The sequence below is a fragment of the Capra hircus genome, chromosome 12, assembly GCF_001704415.2.
Source record: "Capra hircus breed San Clemente chromosome 12, ASM170441v1, whole genome shotgun sequence".
Lineage (NCBI taxonomy): Eukaryota > Metazoa > Chordata > Mammalia > Artiodactyla > Bovidae > Capra > Capra hircus.
Genome location: NC_030819.1, coordinates 75402457 through 75429327, shown reverse-complemented (window position 1 = coordinate 75429327; position 26871 = coordinate 75402457). Strand labels below are relative to the sequence as shown.

The window sequence follows — 26871 nt, the reverse complement described above, 5'->3', positions numbered from 1 at the left end:
CAAAAACCTGACTTCTGTTCTAACAGTGTCATTCCTAAAAAAGCAGCTGCTTTTAAGAGGCAAAAACGCTTCCGTATTTAGAATCATGGACTTCTAATTAAACTTTAAGACCCTATAGACTATTCACAGATTAAGGACCTAAGACACAGGAAGGCTGTCAGCCTGTTAAGGATTTTAGAGCCAACGGGTGGCAGGGACTTGCTGGAGCCAGGAGTCTCAGCTCGGGGTTGTGCAGCAGGCCTCTGACTTCCTAACTCTGCAACGAGAGCCCCTGAGGACTAATGGTACTGAGAAAACATCACTGGCTTGTTTCCCAAGCAGAAAATCTTAGAAATTCATACATGCAAGAACTTCATTTTGCCTTTTCTTTCAGTGTTCAAGAACAACAAAAAAAGAAGCCCATAACTCGAAGGGGCAGAAGGACAAGTGAAAACTGCGGCACGCATAAACAAGCAGTGACGGCAGGCTGCGGTGTGGCCAGGTATCACCCCAACTCACCTTCCTCAACAACTCTCCTACACATCACGTCAAATGACTCAAATCAAAAGGCTGAGAACCCACTCTCTTTGGACATGATGGCTAATCTGCCTCCCATTTACGCCATCCTCTGCTGTGAGGGTACATGGTACTGCTTTGCCACAAAATGTCAGTAAGACCTAACAGACACCAACCTCGAGGGCACTATGGCTCCGAAACCACAGCGGGAAAGCCGATCAGGGCTACAGGTCATCCGTGGCCTCTGCTTTGCAACAGCTTAGACTGCCAAGAATTTTAATCATGGAACACTTTTTTGATCTCACACCTCTATTTATAATAAGTTCACCATTCAACCATTCCTTCATGAATGTTAATTTTCTCTCTCCACTAGATTATAAAGTCTTTGAAGTTAATGATCATGTCTTTTGGTTTTTGTATTCCCGTGGTATCTATTTATTCTAGAAACAGAATACACACTAAATATATACATATTAATTTACCCTCTCAACAGCTGCCCTAAACCACCAAAAGTAATCATGGGGCTGTGAGAAGAGAGATTTTCTAATAAAGAAAAAAAACACAAAAACCAAATCAAGCCACCAGTGCTGTAATTTCAGGAATCCTGCTGTGGCAAAAGCAGCAAGAAGTGGAGCTGGGCTCTTCTAAATGACTGTGTGACCCAGATTTATAGATTAGACTTCAGTATAGTTAATTTACAGAATAGAAAACTCAGGTGTCAATGTTTTACACAGGAATTTGAAAGGTAAGGACCAAAATTCTCAGTGCAATTACAAATATTTCTCATAAAAATAATCAAATGGGAATTCCTTGTGATAAATAATTTCTCAAAGTTTTCATTAAAAACTTAAGAAAAAGGTAAATAAACCAAACTTTTTCATAGAAAAATTGTATTTACAACTCCATTCAAAAGCAGTTTTTAAAAGCAAACAATCTAACACTGAAATTGAGAAATCTATGCTCACCCAAAGTTGCCAGGTCTAATAAATTATTAATAGAATACTGCATCAAAAATAAGGCAATAACCCAAGATATAACCATTAATGACTTCTCCACTCCCACTACTAGGTAGAAATAGTCTGTCCAGTAGCAAATGATACTTCATTCCATTTCAGCATATCTGAAATCCTTAAGGACAAAAGTGATAAAATGCAATCTTCATTAGACTTTCAGAACACTAGAAAATAATTTCTGAAGCACAGAGAGGTAAAGAGGTATAATCTCTGAAAAGATGTACTCAGTGTTCAAAATTCAAGAATGCAATATTAATACACAATGGGCATTAGGTGAATATACGCAATACAGTGATAACAAATTAATTTATTTAGTACTTTTTCCATTCCATATCATCAGGAGGATTGATTTCAACTTTCCTTTTACCTACATCAGACCAGTTGGTACTCAAAACTGTACCACCAGACTCCATCTGCAATAAGAAATAAAAATAGATTAATTCTTGGACCATATAATCCAAACGATTATTTTTCAAAAAATGTTCCAAGAACAGAGCACCAAACACAAGCTATGTTTGGCTCAACACACACAACACAATATGTTAATGTTAGGCTTTCCAGGTAAGTTACTATACTTTATAAAAATCTGAAAAGGAAACTCTAGTTATGTAGGAGGACCATGTCCACAGACACTGCCATATAAAACACCATGTCTCCTTGCTGATCAGCATAGAGGTATATACGGAAAAACTACCTTCAGATGAAACTGGCTCCCAAGGAAAATGATGATATAATCTCTTTTGCAGAGCTTAATAAAGATTTTCCAAAGTAAACTCTTTCCGGTTGGACAGAACTCTAGGAGTCTCTTAATGTTCTATGTCAAATACATGCAAGTATACACTGGAATTATTTTTGAATCAAGGTACATACACATACAGATATAGTGTCTCAGGAAAGAATCTGCCATCTATTTACTACCCACTGACTATAACAGCTACCAACAATCTTAGCATATTCATAAATACATTAAAAAAATAAAGCTCTAGATACTGTTATCTTGGGGCTTCTCAGGGGGCTCAGTGGTAAAGAACCCGCCTGCCAATGCAGGAGACACAGGTTCAATCCCTGGGCCAGGAAGATCCCCTGGAGAAGAAAATGGCAATTCATTTCAGCATTCTTGCCCGGGAAATCCCATGGACAGAGGAGCCTGGCGGGCTAGAGTGTATGGGGTCACAGAAGAGTTGGACATGACTTAGTGACTAAACACCACTACCATTTGTAATCTTACTGCAATTAAAAAAAAAAAAAAAACCACTGACTTGGATCACAGCAAGTAAGCTGCTAAAAATCTACACATTTAAAAATAACCAACCTGTGTTATTGGTGAATGTATAGTTGTACATGCCGCCACTACAGTGGAGCCTCTAAACAATGCCAGTGCCCCACACTCTCTGCCAAGCTCCTTCCCCTGGGTTCCTCCGCATGGGATGCTCTTCTCCCATGGAGAGAGATGCGTGACATCCTCCAAGCTTGACATGGCACCGTCTCTCTGTGGCCTCCTTTGACCCTATTTAGGACTCTAGCTACTTCCTCTCGTAAGATTTGTCTACTGGGTGAGCAATATATAATATAAATTGGATGACACTGCATTGTTAAAATTGTGAGAATCTGCTTTCTTATACCTGCTTCCCACCCCTGGCTTCAAACTAAAGCTGAGAGTTTCTAAAAGGCAAGGAGTATATTTTACCAATACTTATATGCTAGATCAATATTTCAGCATACATATTTTTTACCATATATTACCAATACTCAAATGCTAGATCAATACTTTACCATACACACCATACCTGGTTATCAATACTTAAATGCTGTAGCCTGGCACATAGTAGGCTTCAAATAAAATACTGAATAAAATGGGACATGTCTATATAATAAATTACTCCTAAGAGAACTGAAAACAGATTTAATTTATAACCTGATCATGTCTGCTGATGACATTTATCTTCCCCTTTCTGCTATGGACGGCAGTGCATCTGAGCACTTCCCTGATTTATTCTGTACACTTGGTCTTCTTGCCCAAGTAGACTGAGAGATTACAGATGAGACAGTTTGCTTCTCTGCACAGGCAGACCTTATTTTATTGTGCTTCCCTTTATTGCACTTTGTAGATACTGCATTTTTTACAACTTGAAGGTTTGTGGCAACCCTGCATCAAGTGAGCTGCTAAGTCACTTTTCCAACAGTGTGTGCTCACTCCATGTTTCTGTCACATTCTGATAATTCTCTTCTACTTCAAACTTTTTCATTGTTATTATATTTGTTATGAGAATCTGTGACCAGTGATCTTTGATGTTACTCCTGCAAAAAACTACGACTTGCTGAAGACTCAGATGATAAAGTTAGCATATTTTAGCAATAAAGTATTTTTAAATAAAGGTACACACACTGTTTTTTAGACATGTTATTACACACTCAACAGACTACAGCATAGTGTAAATGTAACTTTCATACAAACTAGAAAACCGAATGGTATGACTCACTTTATTGCAAGATTTGCTTTAAAATGGCAGTCTAGAATTAAATCCACACATCTCCAAGGTATGCCGGTATTCCCACAAGGACAGAAGCCAAGTCCTTGCTATGTTCCAGATCAATGTTGCCAGACAGAGGGCTTATTTATGCATGTGTATAGTTCAATTACAATTAGCAAAGTTTCTATATGAAAACGGACACGGATTCCGTATCTCTGAAATTTTACACATTATTTTGTCTAGCAAGCTCTTAAAAAGTCAATATTTAATCTAATTTCTGGGAATTACCTGGGGACCCAGAGGTTAGGATTCCAGGGGGCATAGGTTTGATCCTTTGCTAGGAAACTAAGATCCCACAAACCACCGAGTATGTGTGTGTGGCAGGGGGGGGGTACTGCTTTCTCCTTCTGGAGGCATTAATATACTTTTTCCTATTCTTTCTACTAAGTACAACTAAAAACCTTGAATGTCATTTAAATAACAAATATAAGAGGATACGTCAGCTAGAGACCCTGGGACCCAAGGAACAACATGGTGGTGAGTTCTTTGGGTTTTCTTTTGCCTCATTTTTTCAAGAGTTGGAAGTGAAGAAGCTGGAAATGCCAAAGGGTATGACCAAAAAACCTAACAAAAGGCCGCTTTCTCTAGCCAAAGGATGAAGACCAATAGGAAAACAGAAACCTTTTAGACAGTAATCACTCCAGTCAAAACCACAGTGAAGACTGTGGTCCATCTCCACCCAGGCCAGCGCCATGAAGAGCCTAGACTTTGACCCATGCTGTGGTACCATGATCTGGCCTCCTCTGTTGACCAGGCTCAACACCTGGGCAGCTGAACAGCTGCCTATTCCCAGCAGTAACAAGAGTGGCCCTGGGGGGTCTACAGAGGCAGAGTGGGATACGTGGATTTCTACCTCCACCTGGCGATAGTGAAGTGGTTAACTTCCCTTCCTTCGCCAGAGTGGTCGTCAGAGAAAGCTCCTTCACAAGGAAGGTTTAAATAAGATCTACAGTTTCATAACATGAAAACGTCCAGGTTTCAACTAGGTACCACTTGGCACTTATGAAAAACACCAAGAACCAGAAAGATTTCAGACTATATGTTTAAAAAGAGAAGACAACCAACAGATGCTAACACAGAGATAACAGAGAAGTTAAAATGATCTGACATGCTTTTAAAGCAGTCAGGGTAAAAATGTTTCAACAAGAATCATGAACTAGCTTGAAACAAATGAAAAGACAGAAACCTCAGTAAACAAAGATATAAAGAAGAACCAAATAAAAGTTTTAGAATTGAAAAATACACTTGAAACAAAAAGATTGGTGAACGGGCTCAAGAGCAGAATAGAGAAAACAATCAGTGAACTGGAAAACGAACCTATATAAACCTGAGCGACAGAGAGAAGAGCGGTAAAATGAAGAGCCCCAGGAATGCGCAGCGCTGTAACAAACCATCCAGTATCTGCGTCATCAGGTTCCGGGGAGAAGAAAACAGAGGAGGCAGGTCTGAAAAGGTACTCAGTGATACAATGAATGAAAATATTCTACAAGTGGCAAAAAACATAAATCTATGGTTGCAGGAAACTGAGCAAATTCCAATCAGTATAAACCCAAAGAAATCCTTGCCAATACAGAGTCTGTCATGGACAGATCTACTCTGAAAGAATGCCTTAAGGAACCTCTCTAGACAGAAAAGAAACAGTAGAAACCAGAACCCTGAAACGCAGTAAGGAAGAAAGGCCACAAGACGGGAAAAGACAAGAGAACTTGCTTTTCCTCTTGTAAGTTTTCCAAATTACTACACTGTATGATGTGATTTCTAAATGTATGCAGAAGAAATATTTAAGAAATTATAAACGAGAAAAGGTAAAGGTACATAAAGAGAGGACCACATTTCTAAATGTCACTCAGTTTCAAAAAATGATACCAGGAGACTAAGAGAAGCATAATATAGCTAATATAAAATCTAGAGCTACCACTAAAAATGCTATACAAAGAAAACACACTAAAAAATACTATATAACTCAAGATGAAATTCTAAAAAATGTTCATGTAATCACAGGAGAACAGGAAAAACAAAAACAGAAATACAGAGCAAAGAGAAAACTTCTTTGGCAGACATAAGTCCTAATGTATCAATAATTAAATGTAAGTGGTCCAAATGCATCGATTAAAAGACTGGTAGAATAAATTAGGAGAATGAAATGGCCACCCACTCCAGTACTCTTGCCTAGAGAATTCCGTGGACAGAGGAGCCTGGTGGGCTGCTGTCCATGGGGTTGCAGAGTCAGACTCGACTGAAGCAACTTAGCAGCAGTAGCAGCAGAGTAAATTAAAAACATGACACGAATACATGCTGTCCAAAAGATACTTTACATATGACTTCGGAATCTGAAAAAGAATGAATATGTGTGTGTGTGTATATATAGCTGAATCACTTTGCTGTAAACCTGAAATTAATACAACATTGTAAATCAACTATACGCCAATAAAATTTTTAAAAACTAAAATTAAAAAAGTATGACTTAGGCAGACTGAAAATAAAAGGATGGAACAAGATATATCATGCAAAAATTAAACAAAAGATATAATCAGCTATACTAATATTAGCAAAAAAAAATTACCAGAGCTAGAGAATGACATTGTATAATGATAAAGCAATCCACCATGAAAATGTAACAATCCTAAACACATATGAACTAAACAGAGCTCCAAAATATGTGAAGCAAAAATTCACAAAACCTAAATATGAAATCAATAAATCCATGATTATAGCTGAAGACCCTCTGTCAACAATGAATAGAACAGTAAGATAGAAAATCAACTCAGAATACTTTTTAAAAATTCAGTAAGTGTTTGGGAACGCATGTAAGAATTAAAGATTTTAAAATTTAAAAAAAATAAAAAATTAAAAAAAAATAAAATAAATGTATAGAAAAATAAAAATAAATAAATAAATAAAAATAAAAATTCAGTAAGAATATCAATCAATAGGATTTAACTGACATCTACAGAACACTCCATTCAACAAGAACAGAATATACATTCTTTTCAAGCAGAATATATACTTAAGAAGTTTCAAGTGAAATAAAAATATATATTGAACTGAGTAAAAATGAAAATATAAAATAAAAATTTGTAGGAGACAGCTAAAATTCCTGAGAGGGAAACATAGAGCATAAACACATATAATAGAAAAAAGAAATTAAAGGGTTGAATCAATAATCTAAGCACACATCTAAAGAACCTATTAAAAAAAAGGAATAGCAAAATAAACCCAAATCAAGCATAAGGAAGAAAATAATTAAAAGCAGAAATAAATGAAATTTAGAATAAAAAACAGGAAAAATTTAAGATCAACAAAAAAGCTGATTCTTTGGGGGAACCAAAAAAAAAAGAGGGTGAAGTCAGTAAAATTGACAAACCCTAGCAAGACAAAGAAAAAAGAGAGAGAAAAGACAAATTACTATCACAGGAATGAAATGGGTTATCACTACAGACCCTGCAGACATCAAAAGGCTAAGAAAGAAATCATACCAACTAACAATTTAAACAAACAGACCAATCCCTCAAAAACAAACTACAAGTCGCTGTATGTAAAATAGATAACCCGAACAGCCCTATAAGCTATCAGGACAATGAAATTCATAATTTAAAACCTCCCCAAAAAAGAAGTATCAAGGCCCAGATGGCTTCATTGGTTTAAAGAATCTTTAAAGACAAATTATCACTCATTCTACAAATCCATTCCCCTCAAAAAAGAGGACTGGGCACTTTCCTATTCATTCTACGAAGCATTACCCTGATACCAAAACCAGAAAAGAATGGCACCAAAAGAGGGAACACTACAGACCAATGTCCCTCATAAATACAGATACAAAAATGCTTAAAACATTTGAAAACAGAACTGAATAATATACCACAAAAAGAATTATACACTGACCAAGTGGGGTTTATCCCAGGGGTGCAAAGTTGGATCCATGAAGAAAATAATCATATTAATCATATAAAATCACTACTTAAACAAGTTAAAGGAACAAAAAACCTACCTAATCATACTGATTCAAAGCAGAAAAAACATTTCACAAGTCAACAGCCATTCATGATAAAAAAAAATCTCAGGAAAACAGAAACAGAGCAAAACTTTCTTAACTTGATAAGCATCTACAAAAACCTACAGCTAACATTATACTTAACAGTGAAAGACTGAATCGTTTTTCCCTTAAGATGGGGAACAAGGCATGGCTGTCTACTCTTATTCAACATAATAATGGGAGGTCTAGTCAATCAGTACAGCAATAAAAGCAGATAAACAGCACACATATCAGAAATGAAGAAATTAAACTGTCCCTATTTGAAGACTGTCTACACAGAAAATCACAAGGGATCTACCAAAAAAATCTCCCAGAACCAGTGAGTTCAGTAAGGTCACAGAAGACAAGCAAGATAAACATTAAAAAAAAAAACCACCAAAAAACAAAGTCCTGTATTTCTAAATACTAGCAACAAACACATGGATAAGAAAATTAAATATATAATTCCATTGACAATCACTCAAAGAAAGAACCAAATACTTTGGTGTATCTAATAAAACACACACTGGATTTACATGCTGAAAAGTGCACAACAATGATGAAAGAACTCAGGGATCTAAATAAATGAAGCTGGACGACTCGGCACAGTAAAGATGTCAGTTTCTCCAAACAGGTATGCAGCTCAATGTAATTCCTAACAGGACTTTTTCCGCATTAGACAAACTACTCTAAAATTTATAGAAAGACAAAGGAACTGAAATATCCAAAACAATTTTGAAAATGAAAAATAGAGTAGGGGAAATAAATCGGTCCAGTTTCAAGACTTAAAATAGCAACAGTAACTTAGACTGTGGTATTAGCAGAGCAACAGACACTCAGAACAGTGGAACAGGGACCCCAGAAACAGACTCAACGCTAACATGCTCAACCGATTTTTGAGAAAGATGAAAGGCAATTCAAGGATGGAAAGACAGCCATTTCAACAGATGGTGCTGGGGCAACTGAACAAATACAGGTCAAAAAAAAAAAAAGAAGCTTAACCTGCATCTCATACTTCATATAAAAATCAACTCAAAATGGATCATGGACTAAGATGCAGTAAGTAAGAAAAACCTATATTAAAAGAAAGAACGCAGGGACTTCCCTGGTGGTTCAGGGGTTGAAAGTCTGCCTTGCAGTGCAGGGGATGTGGGTTTGATCCCTGGTCAAGGAACTAAGACCCCACATGCCACAGAGCAACTAAGTCTGTGTACTGCAACTACTGAAGCCCACACACCCCAGTCAGAGAGTCCGTGTGCAGCAACGAGATATTGCAGGATGCAACAAAGATCAGCAACAAAGATCCCACACAGCCAAATACGTAAATATTTTGTTTTTAAAAAAAAGGAACACAGAAGAAAATCTTTGAGATCTAGAACTAAGCAAAGAGTTCTTAGAACTCGACACCAAACCCATGATTCATAGAACAAAAATTGATACATTGGACTTCATCAAAATTATACCTCAGGTCTGCTAAAGACTGTTAAGAAAAGAAAAAGACAAGCTACAGACTGGGAGAAAATATTCGCAGACTCCATATCTGACAAACTCGCCAGATTAGTGGCTGCCATGGGCTAAGGACGGGTAGGAAAAAAGGGTGTGAACATGGGTATAAGATCACAACGATGAGGGAATCCTGTGGCAACAGAAATGTTCTCTATCTTAACTGTCAACACCATGGCTGTAATATTAATTCTGCAAGATGCTTCCACTGGGGAAATCTGTAAAAGCTAGAAGGCATCTCTTGTACTTTCTCCAACTGTATGGGAATCTACAATTATCTCAATGTAAAAAGTTTAATATAAAAAAATTCTAAAGCAATAGTGAAAACCACAGTCATGATCAGTTACCACATGGTAACTTGATATGGAATATCTAAGCCTCAAACACACTTATTACCTCAAACACATTAATTAATGTTAATTAATTTTAATTATTAAATATTAACTTTAACTTTCTACTGTAAAAATAAATGCCTTAAAAAACAGTGACATTTTCAGAGCTACAGGTCAAAGTCCAATGGTTACAGCTTCAAGCAAAATCTACATGGTTCTACAGAACTGAGGCCTAATTCAGGTGGTATTCATGCCCTGGCAAAGAGCCTGAATTTTCCTAACTAACAGAGAAATTATTAACAAACCAGTGGATGATCAACGTGCACCGACCACTTGCCCAACACTGTTCTGGAAGTCTCCCTTCTATATTCCTCATCCTTGACACTGAGACTACATATGCCACTCGATGGAGAACACTGGACGCCCACTCGGCTACTGTGATAAATCTGACTAGAGTAACCCTTATCGCCCACGCTAACCTTGGGATGGCAAGTCTTTCAAGTTCTAACTCCCTGACGAAAAAATTTATGTGGACTACATACACCATTTGTTTCTCACCTCTTCCACAAGTTTCCAACTTTCTCATAAAGTTTCAAGCAAGAAGAAGTGGTCAGACAAAGCCCATTTAAAATGGTCTCCCAACTACAGTACATACAATCTGATCTCTTTACTTATATTTTTAATTTCTGAAATTTACAACTATAACAGATTTTCTTAAAGTTTATGTTCTTACAAATGATTTGTTCATGGCACGTTTCACTTCATCAGAGCCATCTGAATAGATCTGCTGAAATAATTTGTTTAAAGCTGCATCTCCCTCCAACTTTTCATTCTTTTCTTCTTCTTTGATCTCACCGACCAATTTATCCCAATTTCTTGTATAATGAGATGATGATGGATATAGGTTTTTTACATCTATGGAGTAAAAAAAAGAAGTGATTAATCAACACGTGTCAATTATGTCAAGCACACGTAACTTTGTGACCATGGTGTTTACATCTCAGCAAATAGTTTAAATCATTAAATTTCATGTTTGTAATAAATGTCTTCCTGATATATAAATCAATAATTAACATTTAAAACCTCTAAAGACTGAATCGGTAAGCATAATGTAAAATCTGGAAATTTCTTTTGAGCAAAATAACTCACAGTGTAAACTTCTGGTACATTATGCAAAACTAGATTAACAAAGAAAGCCTACATGTTACTAACAGGAGAAACTGTGAGGAGCATACAGGAACCTCCCTTCTAAGACCCACTATTTTCACTTATTTCTGACTGTGCTGGGTCTTCACTGCTGCAGGCTTTCTCCAACTGCGCTGACTGGGGGCCACGCTTGCCGTGCGCAGGCTTCTCACTGCAGTGTCTTCTTTTGTTCCCGAGCTCGGACTCTGCGCACGCAGGCTTCAGTAGTTGTGGCAAACAAGCTCAGGAGTTGCGACCCACGGGCTCTAGAGCACTGGCTCTGTAGTTGTAGCTCACAGGCTTAGCTGCCCCACAGCATGTGGGATCTTCCCAGATACGGGATCAAACTTGCGCCCTCTGCACTGGCAAGCAGATTCTTAATCACTCACTGGACCACTAGGGAAGCCCGCATACAGGAACTCTCGTTTACAGAAAAGGTGCAAAGACTGTACCAACAATTCTAAAAATACTGACTTTTTAAAATAGATGCTTCATTAACAAACTTTCTCTAAACAAAGCTTTAACAAATGCTAGAAAATACAGCTTCTAGGGCTTCCTCAGTGGCTCAGTGGTAAAGAATACACCTGTCAACGCAGGAGACACCGCTTCTATCCCTGGTCCAGGAAGATACCACATGCCACGGGGCAACTAAATCTGTGCGCCACGATTACTGAGCCAGCGATCTAGAGCCCGGGAGCTGCAACTACTGAGCCCGTGCTCCTCGGCTACTGAAGCCTGCCCACCCTAGAGCCAGCGCTCCCCAAGAGTCAAAGCCTGCGTATCACAACTGGGGAGCAGCCCCCACTCGCCACAACTAGAGAAAAGCCGTGCACCAACAAAGACCCGGCAAAGCCAAAAATACATGAAATGATATTGGTGTGTGTGTGTGTGTGTGTGTGTGTGTGTATATATAAAGTAGCTTCTCCTGAGGTACTTATATCTTTCAGAGTAAAATTAAACTGAAAACAATGACATGCCATTTGACATTGCCATGCCATCTGACAGTGAGTTAAGACTCCATCCTCTCACCACATTAAAAATATCAGATTACTTCAACAGAAGAAAATAAAGAATTCTTGAATGCTGAAAAATAGTACATGATGATCCAATGCCCACATCACGTGCACACAGGAAATATTACTACTTGGAGGGCACATTGGGATTAAACAGAGGCTGCTTGCAGCCAGAGAGGCAACCAACCCAGGGAGATTCAGGGCACTGCCAAAACTGCCCCAAAGACCAAGGGAATCAAGGTCTTGACACACAAATAGTTTAAAAGAAACTAACCAGATTACCTAAGAACTATAAGAGCAGATCTGTTCATTATTCAATGGAAATATAACATAAGCCACAAATGTGAGTCACAAATATAATTCTAAAATTTCTAGTAGTTTAAAAAAACAATCAGGTGAAATACATTCTAAAAATGTCTTATTTAGCCTAACACATCCAAAATAGTATCAGTTCAACATGAAATCAATATAAAAATATTAATATGTTCTATATATCCTTTTCACACTAAGTTTAAAGTCTGGTATGTATTTTACGTTTAGAGCACATCGCAATCCAGACTAGTCATATTCCAAGTGGTCAGTAGGTACAGGTGGTTTGCAGCTACTACACTGGATGGTACAGCTAGGTAGCCTTAAAAAAAAAACAAAAAAAAACACACTTCCCTATGAATTTAGAATCTCCCTGTGAACTGGGACACATTACGCCAGTCTACACGTCCCTCTCCCACTGTTGCCACTATATGTCCCCCTTCTCAAAAGAGATGAGAAACGAATCGTTCACTGTCTTCCATCCTTTCTCTTCACCCCTCTCCCTGCCCATCTCACCACCCAACCCCTAACAAGACAAACGACAACACACCAGTTTTATAGAGGGCAAGCAAACTGTTTTCCAAATTCTATCCACCTGTCCTCCACCAGTAATCTCTTTCTTTTGTACATTTTCACTAGGAGCCAAGAAAACAAAAAACGCATGCCAATGTAAATTAAGAACTTAGGACACATGGGTTTAATTAATCCTAATGCTGATTTGCCAGATGGGACCACAGTTCTCATCTCCATTTTACAGATAAGAAAGCTGGCACAGATAGGTTAACAACTTGCCCTTATCTGCAGTCTCCAGCTTGTCAAACAATCTGATAAGCACATTAACCCCTTACAAAAAATATAACCGGTCAGGAGGAATACCATCTTGAATATTCAAGGCATTGAGTTTACAAAGAGTTTGTAACCAAAACACCAAAAAAATCTTTAATCTCAGAAAAATATTAATACCAGTAGGTGGCAAATGAACTACTCAGAGACAGGTAACCTAACTTCTTGCTTATTCACTCTAACATCAACTAACTGCAAAGCTACTCATGTCAGCAGAGACGTCCCACTGTTAGAAAACGCAGCAACAAGCAGTATCACACATGGAGTACAAGAACCAGACCCAGACTCTGAAGACCTGGATTTAGTCCTGGACAATGAAAACTGCAGGGTAATCTCAGGCAAGCTGTTTAACCTTTCTGAGCCCGTAAGATCAGAGGAACAATACGAGGTCACTTACTATACAGGGCTGCTGCTAGAACTAGGTGAGATACTACATTTAAAATATGTCTTAAAAAAATGCTTTAAGCTATATATAAACCTCAATCCAAAAATCTCTGGGAATCAACCCCATGAGAAGCACATAACATCTTTACCAAATCTTTCACATACAGCAGGGCACAGAAGCTTAATAAACAGCTCATATACCAACCTGAATCATTTCGATTCCTAAAAATTATCTGGGAGGGTAAATTTCCTGGCTCTGCTAATTATGCTGTAGGTTAGCTATGACAGTGTCATGCAGGGAACTGGGTGAAGGGTACATGGGAACTCTAAATTTCTGCAACTTCTATTAGAACCTAACATTATCTCAAAATACAATCTGAAGATGAATGCTCTACTGGCGAACTTGGCATTTTCTACAAGGTGCCACAGTGAAACTGTATTTTATACTACAGAAGAAAGCAGTGAAAAATCAAAAAGTAGCTGAAACAAAGTTGCCTCGTTTTAGTCATCGAATCAGAGCACTATCTCTAATCAAAAGGTAATCTCTCTCCATTCATTAACGAGGTCACTGCTATAAAACAGTCTCAGACTTTAGGTCTAAGTGTGCCCCACAGATTAATCACTGCGCCAGAAAAACACCTGTCTACTGCCTATGCTTAGAACTGACCCCAACATGAAGCAGTCTCTTTCCTCAAAGGACTGAGCAGTCAACCCTTGTTTTCTACTCTACTCATAGGCTTGCCTTAGGCCTTCGTTAGCTGTCTGCCTCCACCTCTTAGAAAAATAGTGGAATGTGCTAGATACTTCTCTCGGGGAAGCCCTGAAATTCCAGGAAATTAGAGTTGACTACATTAGAAGAAACAGAAAGGCATAAATAAGAGGGGAGAAAGGAAGAGCGGGAAATTTATCAGCAGAGAAAAACTATTACACATAAAAAACAGGAAAGGCCAACACACAAAAACAACCCCCAGCCAACGTCACAAACTGCCACGGTAAACAATGAACTCCACTTCCCTCTGGGCTCTGATGCCATTCATTTGTATTCTTATGGAGTTTAAGAAGTTAGAACCACCATTAAGAAATATTTTGTATTCATTACAGAGCAACATTATACTCCATGTATTTTATCTTGAGAACATAAATAATGAAGTAGAAAGAATACTCATCACTATTTAATTTCAACTATATAACACAACATGAATCCAAAGCGCATCAAGGCCAGAAAACAAACCTGCTGTGAACGGTTTGGGGTTAGGCACATCTCCTTGCCCCTCTAGCTTTTCCCATCTCACAGCCTCTGGCTTTTTCATTTTAATTTCAATCTGGAGGAGACACCAAAAAAAAAATCAATTATTCAATGTAAAATACACAGAACAGCTTAAAAAAAAAAGCAATTTCCTTCAGTTATCAATGTTTCATAAGAATTAATAGTGTCCTTGCTTCCAAAGCTAAATTACAAAGCTAAATTCGGAGAACTCTGAAACAATTACTTTCTTTCTACTTAAAAGCCACCTTCAAAAACAATATACATACACACTCTAAACTACAATTAAGAATCTAGAAATCCACATGCTTTTCTTCTTTTAAAGCAGTGTTCTCAACTGGGGTGATTTTGTCCCCGAGGGGATATTTGGCAATGTCTGGAGACACTGTTGGGTCATCACAACTGAGGCACAGGTGAGGAGAGGCTGTGTGTGTATCTGCTCAGTTGCTCAGTCCTGTCCGACTCTGCAACCCCACGGACTGTAGCCCACCAGGCTCCTCCATCTGTGGGATTTTCCTAGCAAGAATACTGCAGTGGGTTGCCAGTCCCTCCTCCAGGGGATCTTCCCCACCCAGGGGTTGGACCGGTGTCTCCTGCATCTCCAGCATTCGGAGGTGGCCTCTTTTTTTTTTTTTTTTTTTTTTTTTACCACTGAGCGACCTGGGAAGCTCCTGAGGAAAGGCAAGCAGTGCTACTAAATATAAATATCCTACAACATACAGGGTAACACCCACAACAAAGAATTACCCAGCCCCAAATGTTAACAGTGCTCACCACTGTTCTAAAGGAGTTACTATGTATGTGTACATTAACCTGTTTCAGAGTAGAAAAACTTATTACATTGTATAAAAATATCAAACCAAGTAAAACTAAGGGAAGTCATGAGTTAGATCCCTTAAATTATAACTTGCTTAATAATAACATCCTGCAACTTGCCTTTAATGACTAAAGTCACTTTAATTGTTCTTGCAAACTGCATACCCTCCAAGTTTCATGTAGCATGAAGACACCTTTAAGCACCCACTATATACAACACCTCCAATGTATGGGTCATTATATTAGTGACCCACTGGTGAAAAACCAACTGCAGTTTTGGACCATGAATTTTTTTTTTTTTGACCATGAATTTTAAATCATTATAACTAGGTTTAAACACATCTTTATCAATCAAAATAGGAACCATTACAATCAACACATCTTTGCCAACAAGAAATAAGTTTGTTTATTCCTGTACCATAAAAATCAGTGCTTCAGGACTGAATGAACTCTTGAAAGCATATTCTGCCTCCTGCTGATTGTGGAAGCATTTTTCCTTCAAAAAGCTGTCGAGATCCTTGAAGAAGTGGTAGTCCACTGGTGAGTGGCCAGGTGAATATGGCAGATGATGCAAAACTTCACAGCCCAATTTGTTTAATTTTTGAAGTGCTGGTTGTCGATGTGCAGTTGAGCACTGCCATGCAGACGAACTGGGCCCTTTCTGTTGAGCAAAGCCAGTTGCAGGCACAGCAGTTTTTGGTGCATCTCATCGATCTGCTGAGCACACGTCTCAGATGTAATGGTTTCAGAAAGTTATAGTCGATGGGACAGGCAGCAGACCACCAAAAAGTGACCATAACCTTTTCTGGTGCAAGTTTAGCTTTGGGAAGTGCTTTGGAGCTTCTTCTTGGTCCAACCACCGAGCTGGTCATTGCCAACTGTACAAAATCTACTTTCCATTCGTCACAATCCACTGAGAAATGGTTCACTGTTATTGCAAAGGATAAGGGAAGATGACACTTCCAAACAATGGTTTTTTGATTTGCAGTCAGCTTACGAGGCACCCACTTATCCAGTTTTCTCACCTTTCCAATTTGCTTCAAATGCCAAACGACCACAGAATGGTCAACACTGAGTTCTTTGGCAACGTCTCACATAGCTGTAAGAGGATCAGCTTCGATGTACATCCATTAGCAGTTTCTGGGCCAAATGAGTTGTTGATTTGAGTTGCCTCTGCAGCTTTATGACCCATTTTGAACTCAAATAAGATAATTGCTCAAATTTTTCTTTTTATCTAACATCATTTCCCTAGTCTAAAATAAATATAAACAGCAAGTAGTAAGTCATTAGCGAAAAAAAAAAAGGGAGAAATGTGCATTAAAATGATGTATAACATATCCACATTTATATAAGAAGGTGTTCTAATATCAAAAGGCAAAGTTCAGCAATTCAAAATCGCTATTACTTTTGCAGACGGTAAAGCATCCGCCTGCAATGCAGGAGACCGGGGTTCAACCCCTGGGCTGGGAAGATCCCCCAGAGCAGGAAATGGCAACCCACTCCAGTATTCCTGCCTGGAGAATCCCACGGACAGAGGAGCCTGGTGGGGGGCTACAGTCCATGGGGCTGCAAAGAGTCAGACACGACTGAGCGATTAACACACAACAGTAATGGTAACTTTTCCTGGAACATAGAGCTAGTCATGCCCAGTTAAAACTGGTCAAGGCCACTGACCATTCAACTGGGGCTCCATGAGTGTTTGACCTCAGAGGGCCAAAATATGTCACCTTCAGAACATGCTAATGCCATTTTCTGAACAAGCATCTCACGAAGAAACGTGTAACTCAGATATGCCCCTGCAGGACACCAATGACTTCACTTTATCATCCTTCCTTTCCCCCACCCCTCAGACCACCTTGCTTCTTTATCCCATAAATAGCCCAAGTCTGTCACCTCTGGAGAGGCAGATATAAGATTTTTTGTTGTTGTTCTCCTGTCTCGTCATTCAGCTGCCTCAAGAATAAACTCTCTTTTGCAAATATCAGTGTCTTAGTGTTCGGCTTATTGTGCACTGGGTAAATGGACCTGCTTTGATAACACAAGTAATGATAACATTTTTACAATCATTGGTTCAGTAATCATCAAACATCTACCGTGAGCAAGGTATAGCCTTCAGGAATGTGAGGGATTTTTTACATATTAAAAAATAATATGTGGTCATCCCTGACCACTCAGTAGTGTGTGAAGCACTTGAAGAAAGGCAACTAAATGTTCTAAACACTCAGGAGAGATCACACTGGCTGTGAACAGGAAGGTTTCCAGGCACCTTGAGGGCTGTGAGAGGCAGGAGCATTTACAGTGATGGCAAGGGTCTCCAGAAGCAGAGGGAACTGTCAAAAACTGGAGCCCCGAGGTGAGAAAGGACAGTGTTATCAGCCAGTGAAGAGGAGACCAGTTTGCCTCAGGTCCAGGATTTTTGTTAAAGCAGAGAAAAATACAAACGGAAAAAGGTGTAAGACAGACTATGAAGAGCTTCTGAGTGCTAAACTAAGGCCGCTTATTACAATGAAATGTTAAAAGCTTCCTAAAAGAATCCTTTGCTCTCTAATCAAGGCTGCTCCCCTAGAATCTACCTAACATATACTCACAGAGCACTTATCACCTTACGTTCTCCTTATTCAAATAATGCTCAGCCCCAATTTGAGCCTAGCAAAAATCAGCATTTATAGTGCTGGTAAACACAGTAATAACCATTATGCAAACAGTTTTAAGAATCAAGTTAGAATTTTATATTCTAATGTTTCTTCGAAGAAAATAATTACAACTTTTTAAGTAGGAAAAAAACCCCAAAAGATAAGCCTATTAGGTCCACTTTGGTTCTTTGATCTTTTCGGTGAAGATGAGTCATTTAAAGTAGCAATTGCTGGTAATCTTTCTACCAAAAGAGTTTAGGGAGAAAATCCTTAAAAATCTTCATTTTAAAATACTTTAAGAAAACACTAACAGTAATCTGCCAGTATTTTCAGTCAGATATCAAGTGATGGGTATAAAAGGGGTGTGGACCGAGTATTTTCTTAAGGTGCCCAGAAATGTAACAAAAAATGTTTTCACGAGAAAAAACATGAAACAAATCTCACTGGAAAAGAAGCAAAACAGTCAGTCTTTTAAATGTAACGTATGTATTTAAATTCTACATGAATAAAAACAAACATTTACAAGATCTCCAGAATTCTGTAAAGTGAACTATGACAACTTTCATAAAGCAAAATACTACCAATATTTTCTCATACACAGTATGAAGACTCTGGTCATTTTCAGTTGTCACTGTTGAGATCTTTATCAAAAAGGGACAGAAATCCAATAGTCAGCAACGACACAAAATCAACTACTGAAAAGGACTATTAATATACTAAAATTTAAAACTGCCTCTAACTGCATCTCGCTCCTTTAATTTTCAACTCATCTAGAAATGGAGACTTCACAGGCAGTGCGCACATCACCAGTATCCTTACCCAGCTTCAGTCATGGGGCACCCGTGCTCACACCACATTTTCCCGTGCTAAGAACTGCCTGTGAGAAGCCCCTCGCTCCAGCTGGACAGCAGCGCACTAGCACCAGCATCTCTGAGAGCCGCTACAGCCTGAGTAATCGTGCATTACGAACAAAGCGGCCTTTATAAAGCCACAGTCAGGGCTCTAAGCAACAACCTATTTCAACTGAGACAAGCTGACTTGAACCTGAAAGTATGCTTACTCCATTCATTAAAAGAAATGCACAGAATAAAGCATTTAAAGCGGCTTTCTTAGAAGGCAAAAGGGGAGAGACTAATTTTCTATGAATTCCTTTTTATATCTACTTCACTTTAATGCTTATATATGCTCTTAAAACTGATTCTGACAGATACTTTGCAAAATACCACCAGTTCAACTTCAGATATTTTTACTGGGACTATTAATCAGCCATTCTATTTTCATTTAAGTCAAAAGTAATTTAAAGATAACTTAAAACTTTGATGATTTGCGTGAATGCAGCTCTCATAGGCACAGAGAAGGCTTTCAATGTGCCACAAGGTCCCAAGCAGTATTAAGACTACTAGTAAGAATCCCTGTGTGCTGGGTTGTCAGTGTTCAATATTACGCGTACTACCACCCATTTCTAAGCTCTCCTTTGTACAGCAGAAAATTTAATTTTTTCCAATGAAAGGAAATTTAGATTTAAAGAAAAGCCATTACTTCTAAAGGGTCACGGCATCCAGAGACCATCTTCTTAAAAAAAGGTGAGTCTTTACTTACTACAGATTGATGGTGAAGGAATCTTTACCAGAGACTAGAGAGCTGTGCAGCTTACTGGTCAACATTTTTTTTTTCTTTTGGCAAACTTTTGAGAACCATCTGTTTCAAAGATCCAGTCATTAGTGTTCCTTGATCTTTAGAATGCAGCTTTCCCAATGTTCTCTCATTCAGCTCTTTGCACATTTAACTTCTGTATCAAAACTCAGAATAGCTCAGTCTCCCTGAGGCCAGAACGCACATCTGCTGTCTTTATTTTTATTTTCAAATCATTTTATAACGTTTTTAACGCAAAGGATGGTAATGCATGAATCACCTTCCCCAATGTTCTAACAGCACAGCTCAAACGAGTACTGAGTGCCTACTGTGAGCCAGCACTGTGCTGGTGCATAGGGCCCCTCACCACTTGATTCTTCTTGAAGAAATCAATCAGAAGAGACACTCCCATAAACAAAAAATTCCAGTGTCCATTCTGTAAGCAACAGACCTAAGTTTTGGGAAATACCTAATTATCTGGAAGGAAGTATGCCAAAATGTCATCAGTAATGAGACATTACTTTCTCAGGTCCCTAATATTTTTTCCAAATTTTCTATTTGCATTTACTGATTTTAAAACCCAAATAAAAATGTAAATAATGAAAATTAAATAACAGCAGCAATACTTATTGAGCACTTGTTACATTCCCCAGGTACTAAGTGCTTCATGTACCTCACCCAACAGAAAAGCCCTGTAAGAGGAAAACCATCCACATTTTAGAGGAGGGAGGACATAAGCAGAAGTTGTGAACAAGTCAAAAACAGCCAGTAGTGTAATTCTACAAGCGAAGAGTCAAATAGGTGTCACTTGTTGGACATATGACAAATCTCACTGAGGTCTAGTTTCTCGTGTAAAATGGGATTAATAGGGCCTACCTATTAAGAAAGTGAAGAGGAACTAAACAGCTTCTTGATGAGGGTAGAAGAGGAAGAGTGAAAAAGCTGGCTTAACACCAATACAGTATATTAACGCACATACATGGAATTTAGAAAGATGGTAACGATAACCCTTTATGTGAAACAGCAAAAGAGACACAGATATAAAGAACAGACTTTTGGACTCTGTGGGAGAAAGCGAGGGTGGGATGATCTGAGAAAATAGCATTGTATATTATCATATGTGAAACAGATCACCAGTCCAGGTTCGATGCATGAAACAGGGTGCTCAAGACTGGTACACTGGGATGACCCAGAGGGATGGGATGGGAAGGGAAGAGGGAAGGGGGGTTCAGGATGGGGAACACGTGTACACCCATAGTGGATTCATGTCAATGTATGGCAAAACCAATACAATATTGTAATTAGCCTCCAATTAAAATTAATTGATTATTTTTAAAAAAAACACCTCAGCATTCAAAAACTAAGATCATGGCATCTGGTCCCATCACTGCAAGGCAAATAGATGGGGAAAAAAGTGGAAGCAGTAACAGATTTTCTTTTCTTGGGCTCCAAAATCACTGTAGATGGTGACTGCAGCCATGAAATTAAATGATGCTTGGTCCTTGAAAGGAAAGCTATGACTAACCTAGAGAAGAGTATTAAAAAGCAAAGACTTCCCTTTGCTGACAAAGGTCCATATAGTTAAAGCTATGGTTTTTCCAGTAGTCATACATGGATGTGAGAGTTGGACCACAAAGAAGCTGCGTATGGAAAAACTCATGTTTTCGAACTGTGGTGCTGGAGAAGCCTCTTGAGAGTCCCTTGGACTGTAAGGAAATCAAACCAGTCAATGCTAAAGGAAATGAACCCTGAACATTCACTGGAAGGACTGATGCTGAAGCTGACGCTCTAATACATTGGCCACCTGATGCGAAGAGCTGACAATGGAAAAGACCCTGATGCTGGGAAAGACTGAAGGCAAAAGAAGAGAGCGGCAGAGGAGATGGTTAGACAGCATCACCAACTCAATGGACATGAATCTGAGCAAACTCCGAGATCGTGAAGGACAGGGAAGCCTGGCGTGCTGCAGTCTGTGGGGTTGCAAAGGATTACATGCAACTCAGTGACTGAATAACAGGGGCATAGCTCACTTAAGGTTCTTATGAGGAATAAACAAAACCATATATGAAAACAACGTAGCACTGTGTCTGGCAAGTAAGTGAATGCTATTACGAGTCTCTTCATCACTGCTACAATTAGCTCAAACATTTGAGCACATGATTTAACATCTCTGGGTTCGGTTTCCATACCTGTAAAAAGGTAGTGACAATACTGGCACCGTGTAGTAACTGTGAGGATTTCATAGGATAATACACAGCTATCAAAACAGTTAGCTACTGTAATTCTTTACAGGCCACACAACCTGGCACTGGCTCAGTAAGCTATAGCAAATGCATATGATGAAATACTTTGCTGGAAAACATCTAAGAGCACGGAAAAAAAATCCATACTGCACACTAAATTTAACAAGACAGCTACAGATAACATGGACAGTGAACTCTTTTCTTTTGAAAATATACATACATCCATTAATAGAAAAGGCAGCAACAATATACTCCAAGATCTGCAATTTGTGGATATCAGCAACTAAACAGTTATTAAAAAAAACACACACACACACACACCTTATTACCACCACTACCACATCAAACAGCACTAACAAAACAATCCAAAACTCTACACACATCTGTGTTTAAAACAGCAGGAGTATCCTGACCAGACACCTCCAATCCCATATCATAATTAAGATTCTTCCATAACATTTAAAAAAAAGAATACTAAAACTTATAAAATTTTAGTGTGTTAAGAAGGGAGACAGAGGCTACCTGTCTCTAAGACGCACATCTTTTTTTCCCACAATTCCAGTTAAAAGCTTCATATTTTATATTGACATAATACACAAAATTACTCTGACTAAAAATAGGAACACAAGAACATTTCTGCAACAGCAATTTTTCTTGGAGTGAATATTAATCTTTAAAATGAGTATTTTACAGCATAGCTGTTACTGAAGATAAATCCTATGGTTGTGTTGAGAGAATATTGTCATGAGATTAACAAAATGAAATTAAAAAATTAAGTTTCTTAATTTTAAAAAATGGATCAGCAGGCAGATATATAAGCTGGTATTCAGTAGAAGGTAGAAATAACTATCAGTGGTACTAAAAAAAAAAATATATATATATATATATATATATATATATATATATGAATTCTGACTTTAAAAAAAGACATTAGATACTATACTATAAAATATTTAGTTAAGGGAAATTCCCTGGCACTCCAGTGGCTAGGACTTGGCGCTTTTACTGCTGGGGCCAGGTTCAATCCCTGGTCAAGGAATTAAAATCCTGCAAGCCGTGTGGCATGGCAAAAAAAAAAAAAAAAAGTTAAGAAATGCTATTTCAATAATTGAAGGGTACTAACTCTTCCTATCTTCACTGCAAATTATCTTTCATTTGAATAACACTTAACCAACAGTTATACATAAATATGCAACATGCACTATTTATTTGAAAGTAGCAAAGAAAACAGGATTCTCAAAAGGCAGAGAAACAGCCCTTTTAAACCACAGATTTTACAGAATCTCTAATATCAAGCAGATTTTCCCAAGCAAAATGCACCCTTTTCTCAATCCACCTGCAAACATATGAAAAGAAAATTACTATTTTCCCCTTCTAGTGACATCAATAAAGCCTCAGTAACCCAGAGAAAGATTTTATTTTCAATATTTTAATACTGACTCCCTCTGCTGTATAAAAAAGGATTCAAAAATGTCATTTCCCTTAGGATCTAATTAGGTACAATTCTTTCTATTTGTTTCCCATAAAACACAGCTTAAAAACAGATAGCTTAACAAAGTAAAATATATTACTTTGGGTTAGAACAGTGAAAACAATCATCCTCCAGAATATATCCTTCAAATCTAAATTTTTTAGTACAGAACTTAGACAAACCTAAGAAAAGAAACAAAAGTCTAAATATTCTTCCTGGGCCATGCTGAACAATTCAGTAACTTGAAACTTGGGGAAAGCATCTGAAGTCCATGAACCTCAGTTTCTTTTTACCTGTAAACCTAAGAATGAAGACACTTATTACACTCTGCAAATCTGGTAAGGCCAATATGAGAATGCAATTTAAATTCATTCTCTGAATAATTACTGACCACCTACTCATGACATACAGTGTACAGGGCTAGGATAGCCAAATTTAGCAAATGGAACATATCTGTATCTTAATATTATTTACTGTATGTAAAGTTAATTGCACATCCTGTACTTTAGGGCTTCCCTCATAGCTCAGTTGGTAAAGAATCTGCCTGCAATGCAGCAGACCCGGGTTCGATTCCTGGGTTGGGAAGATCCCCTGGAGAAGGAAATGGCAACCTACTCCAGCATTCTTGCCTGGAAAATCCCTTGGACAAAGGAGCCTCGCAGGCTACAGCCCATGGGGTCGCAAGAGTCGGACACAACTTAGCGACTAAACCACCACCACCTGTACTTTATCTGGCAACTTTCCCTGAAGCACAGAGATTCAAGTATGACAGCTTCTCAGCTTTAGAAGACTTACAAAAAGTAAGAGAAATAAATGTATATATAAACAAACTACCATACAGAGAAGAGTAGTATCTACGTAGCATTTAAAGAAAGGACCAAGGGGGGGAAAAGGTAAGCTGGGAAAACAGTAAGAGGGCTTTGGGGAATGGTCACAATCAAGCACTCACAAGATCCAAAGGAGAATAAAAACTGACAGTGCTCAGTTACAGCCTCCATTCCGGCCACACAGGCTTGTGCAGTCACCAAACATCCTCTTCCATTATACAAAGTGGAAACAGGTTTTGAAGTTACTTGCCATATTTTCACACCAATCAATTTAAATTACTTCAAAGAGACATGCATTACAACCTCTCAATAGAAAGATGTAAATGCCAGCTCCTAATATTCTGACTTATCTCCCTGTCAAATCGAGTTGTAGTTCTCTGCTTATTTTACCCAATATTATTAAACAAATTCTGTCCAGTGTAGACGGGGCCGCTAAGACTAAAATCTTCAGAAGATGTCATCCTTTTTCTCACTTTCTGTCGTCCAAGCAACTGTTTCCTGTCTCTGCCTCCTAAATAAACAGCTCTGTATGATTCACTCTTCAGATAGTTTTAAGCAGATCATTTTTAACTAGATGCAAAAACTACTGCTTCTTTACTTTGCACTTCCTGCTCCAACCCTCCGCAGATGCTCTCTTCTTTCTACAAGACCCAGTTATCATTCTTCATGACATAAGCCAACCCTGATTCTAGTCTACGAGTGGAACATTCACACAGCTCAAAAGTTAAATAACCGACTACACTGCAGAACATGTGTATAGAAAAGGTATAGTAATGCAAAAAATTTGTTTATATCATTCTTTATCATACACCCTCACACAATCTTACAGGTGAAAGGATTTCAGAGTTCAGAGTCCACAGCTCTCTCATTTTCACAAGATGATGGAAATCATGCCCTGTAATCATGTGTGATCACATGTGTGATGTGGATCACTAGTCTACACTTACAGAGCAAGCAAGGAACCAGAGTCAGATTTTTTTATTTTCAGTTCAGTATTTTTTCTGCTAAATTACACTTCTGTCCTACTATACTCTTACTACATCTTCTGACTGGTACCTGACATATTCCATGAATTTTAATTTTATTGCATATTTTTACTCTTTTTGAAAATATAAAGAAATCTATAGATTAGTTTTTCAAACTGCAATTAATCCCTCATAACACAGTAACCTAAAATTCAGCTTAACTAAGAAACAAAACAGCAGATTCAACTTTATAATTGTCTGTATTTTTAACTCCATAAGGAAGTGTGAGAAAAGTATTTATATATCCCAATGGACCAAACTGACAAGTCCAAGACAAGAAACACTATCAGTATCGAATCTTAAGAAGATGCTGATCATTGCATCTTTAGTGGAAGCTGTTTTATCAAGAAGTACTATATCTATCTTAGTAAGCATATAAATACTGCTGAGGTTAGATTTTTAAACTCCATTTTCCTAGAATCAGGGGAGGGGAAAAAAACTATTATTCAAAAACTACTGTTCTTATTTAATTTAAACATATATGGCTAGAAGAATCTATAAGTTTACAACCACAGGGATAATTAGATGACCAATGTTCCTATATTTTGAAAAGATTACCAGTGACAACTCTTTTCAATGGTCTTACCTTTGTTGAAAGTACTTTAAACGTGCTCTGCTCTGGTATTATAGGATGAAGAAGTCTCAGTTTCAAACTGTAATCCTCTCCAGAAGGAAGTTTCACCAAAGCAGACAACTAATGAACATAAAATTAGTAGCACATTTTATAAATTAACTTAAAGAAGGGTAAAGTACTTAAACTGACTATAATTACAGAACTTTAGTACTGTTGCAGAGTATTTTTAAAACCTTATATGGAATATAAGATTTAAGAATCTCAAAATAATTCTTTTTAAAAATCTGGTATCCGTCATAATTCAAAAGGACACATGTACCTCAATGTTCATTACAGCAATATTTACAATAGCCAAGACAAGAAAGTAACCTAAATGTGCATCAACAGATGAATGGATAAAAATGTGATGTGTATATACATACATATATATGTGTGTGTCTGTACACATATATGATGGAATATTACTCAGCCGTAAAAAGGAACAAAACTGGGTCATTTGTGATGTGGATAGATCTAGAGTCCATCACACAGTGAAGTCAGTCAGAAAGAGAACAAGAAGTATCCTGTATCAATGCATGTATCTGGCATGTAGAAAGATGGTAACAGATGAGCCTGTCTGCAGGGCAGGAATAGAGAAGAAAACATACAGAACAGAGCTGGGGACATGGCAGGGGGTGGGGAAGGGAGGAAGAGGCGGGGAGACGAATGGGAAAGCAGATTAGACATGTGTGCTATGGCGTGCGAGACGGCTGGGGGAAGCGGCTAC

General features: G+C 38.0%; 1 protein-coding gene across 1 annotated transcript in view; it reads right to left on the bottom strand.

Annotated features, from left to right (window-relative positions):
* SUGT1 (SGT1 homolog, MIS12 kinetochore complex assembly cochaperone) overlaps positions 1069-26871 on the bottom strand; it is a 41079-nt gene continuing 15276 nt past the window's right edge. The window contains exons 11-14 of the mRNA XM_018056815.1: positions 26118-26225; positions 14852-14942; positions 10620-10801; positions 1069-1921 (exon numbers count right to left, since the gene is read on the bottom strand). Coding sequence (XP_017912304.1) covers positions 1820-1921; positions 10620-10801; positions 14852-14942; positions 26118-26225 — 483 coding nt within the window. The 3' untranslated portion in view covers positions 1069-1819. The remainder of the gene's footprint in view (positions 1922-10619; positions 10802-14851; positions 14943-26117; positions 26226-26871) is intronic.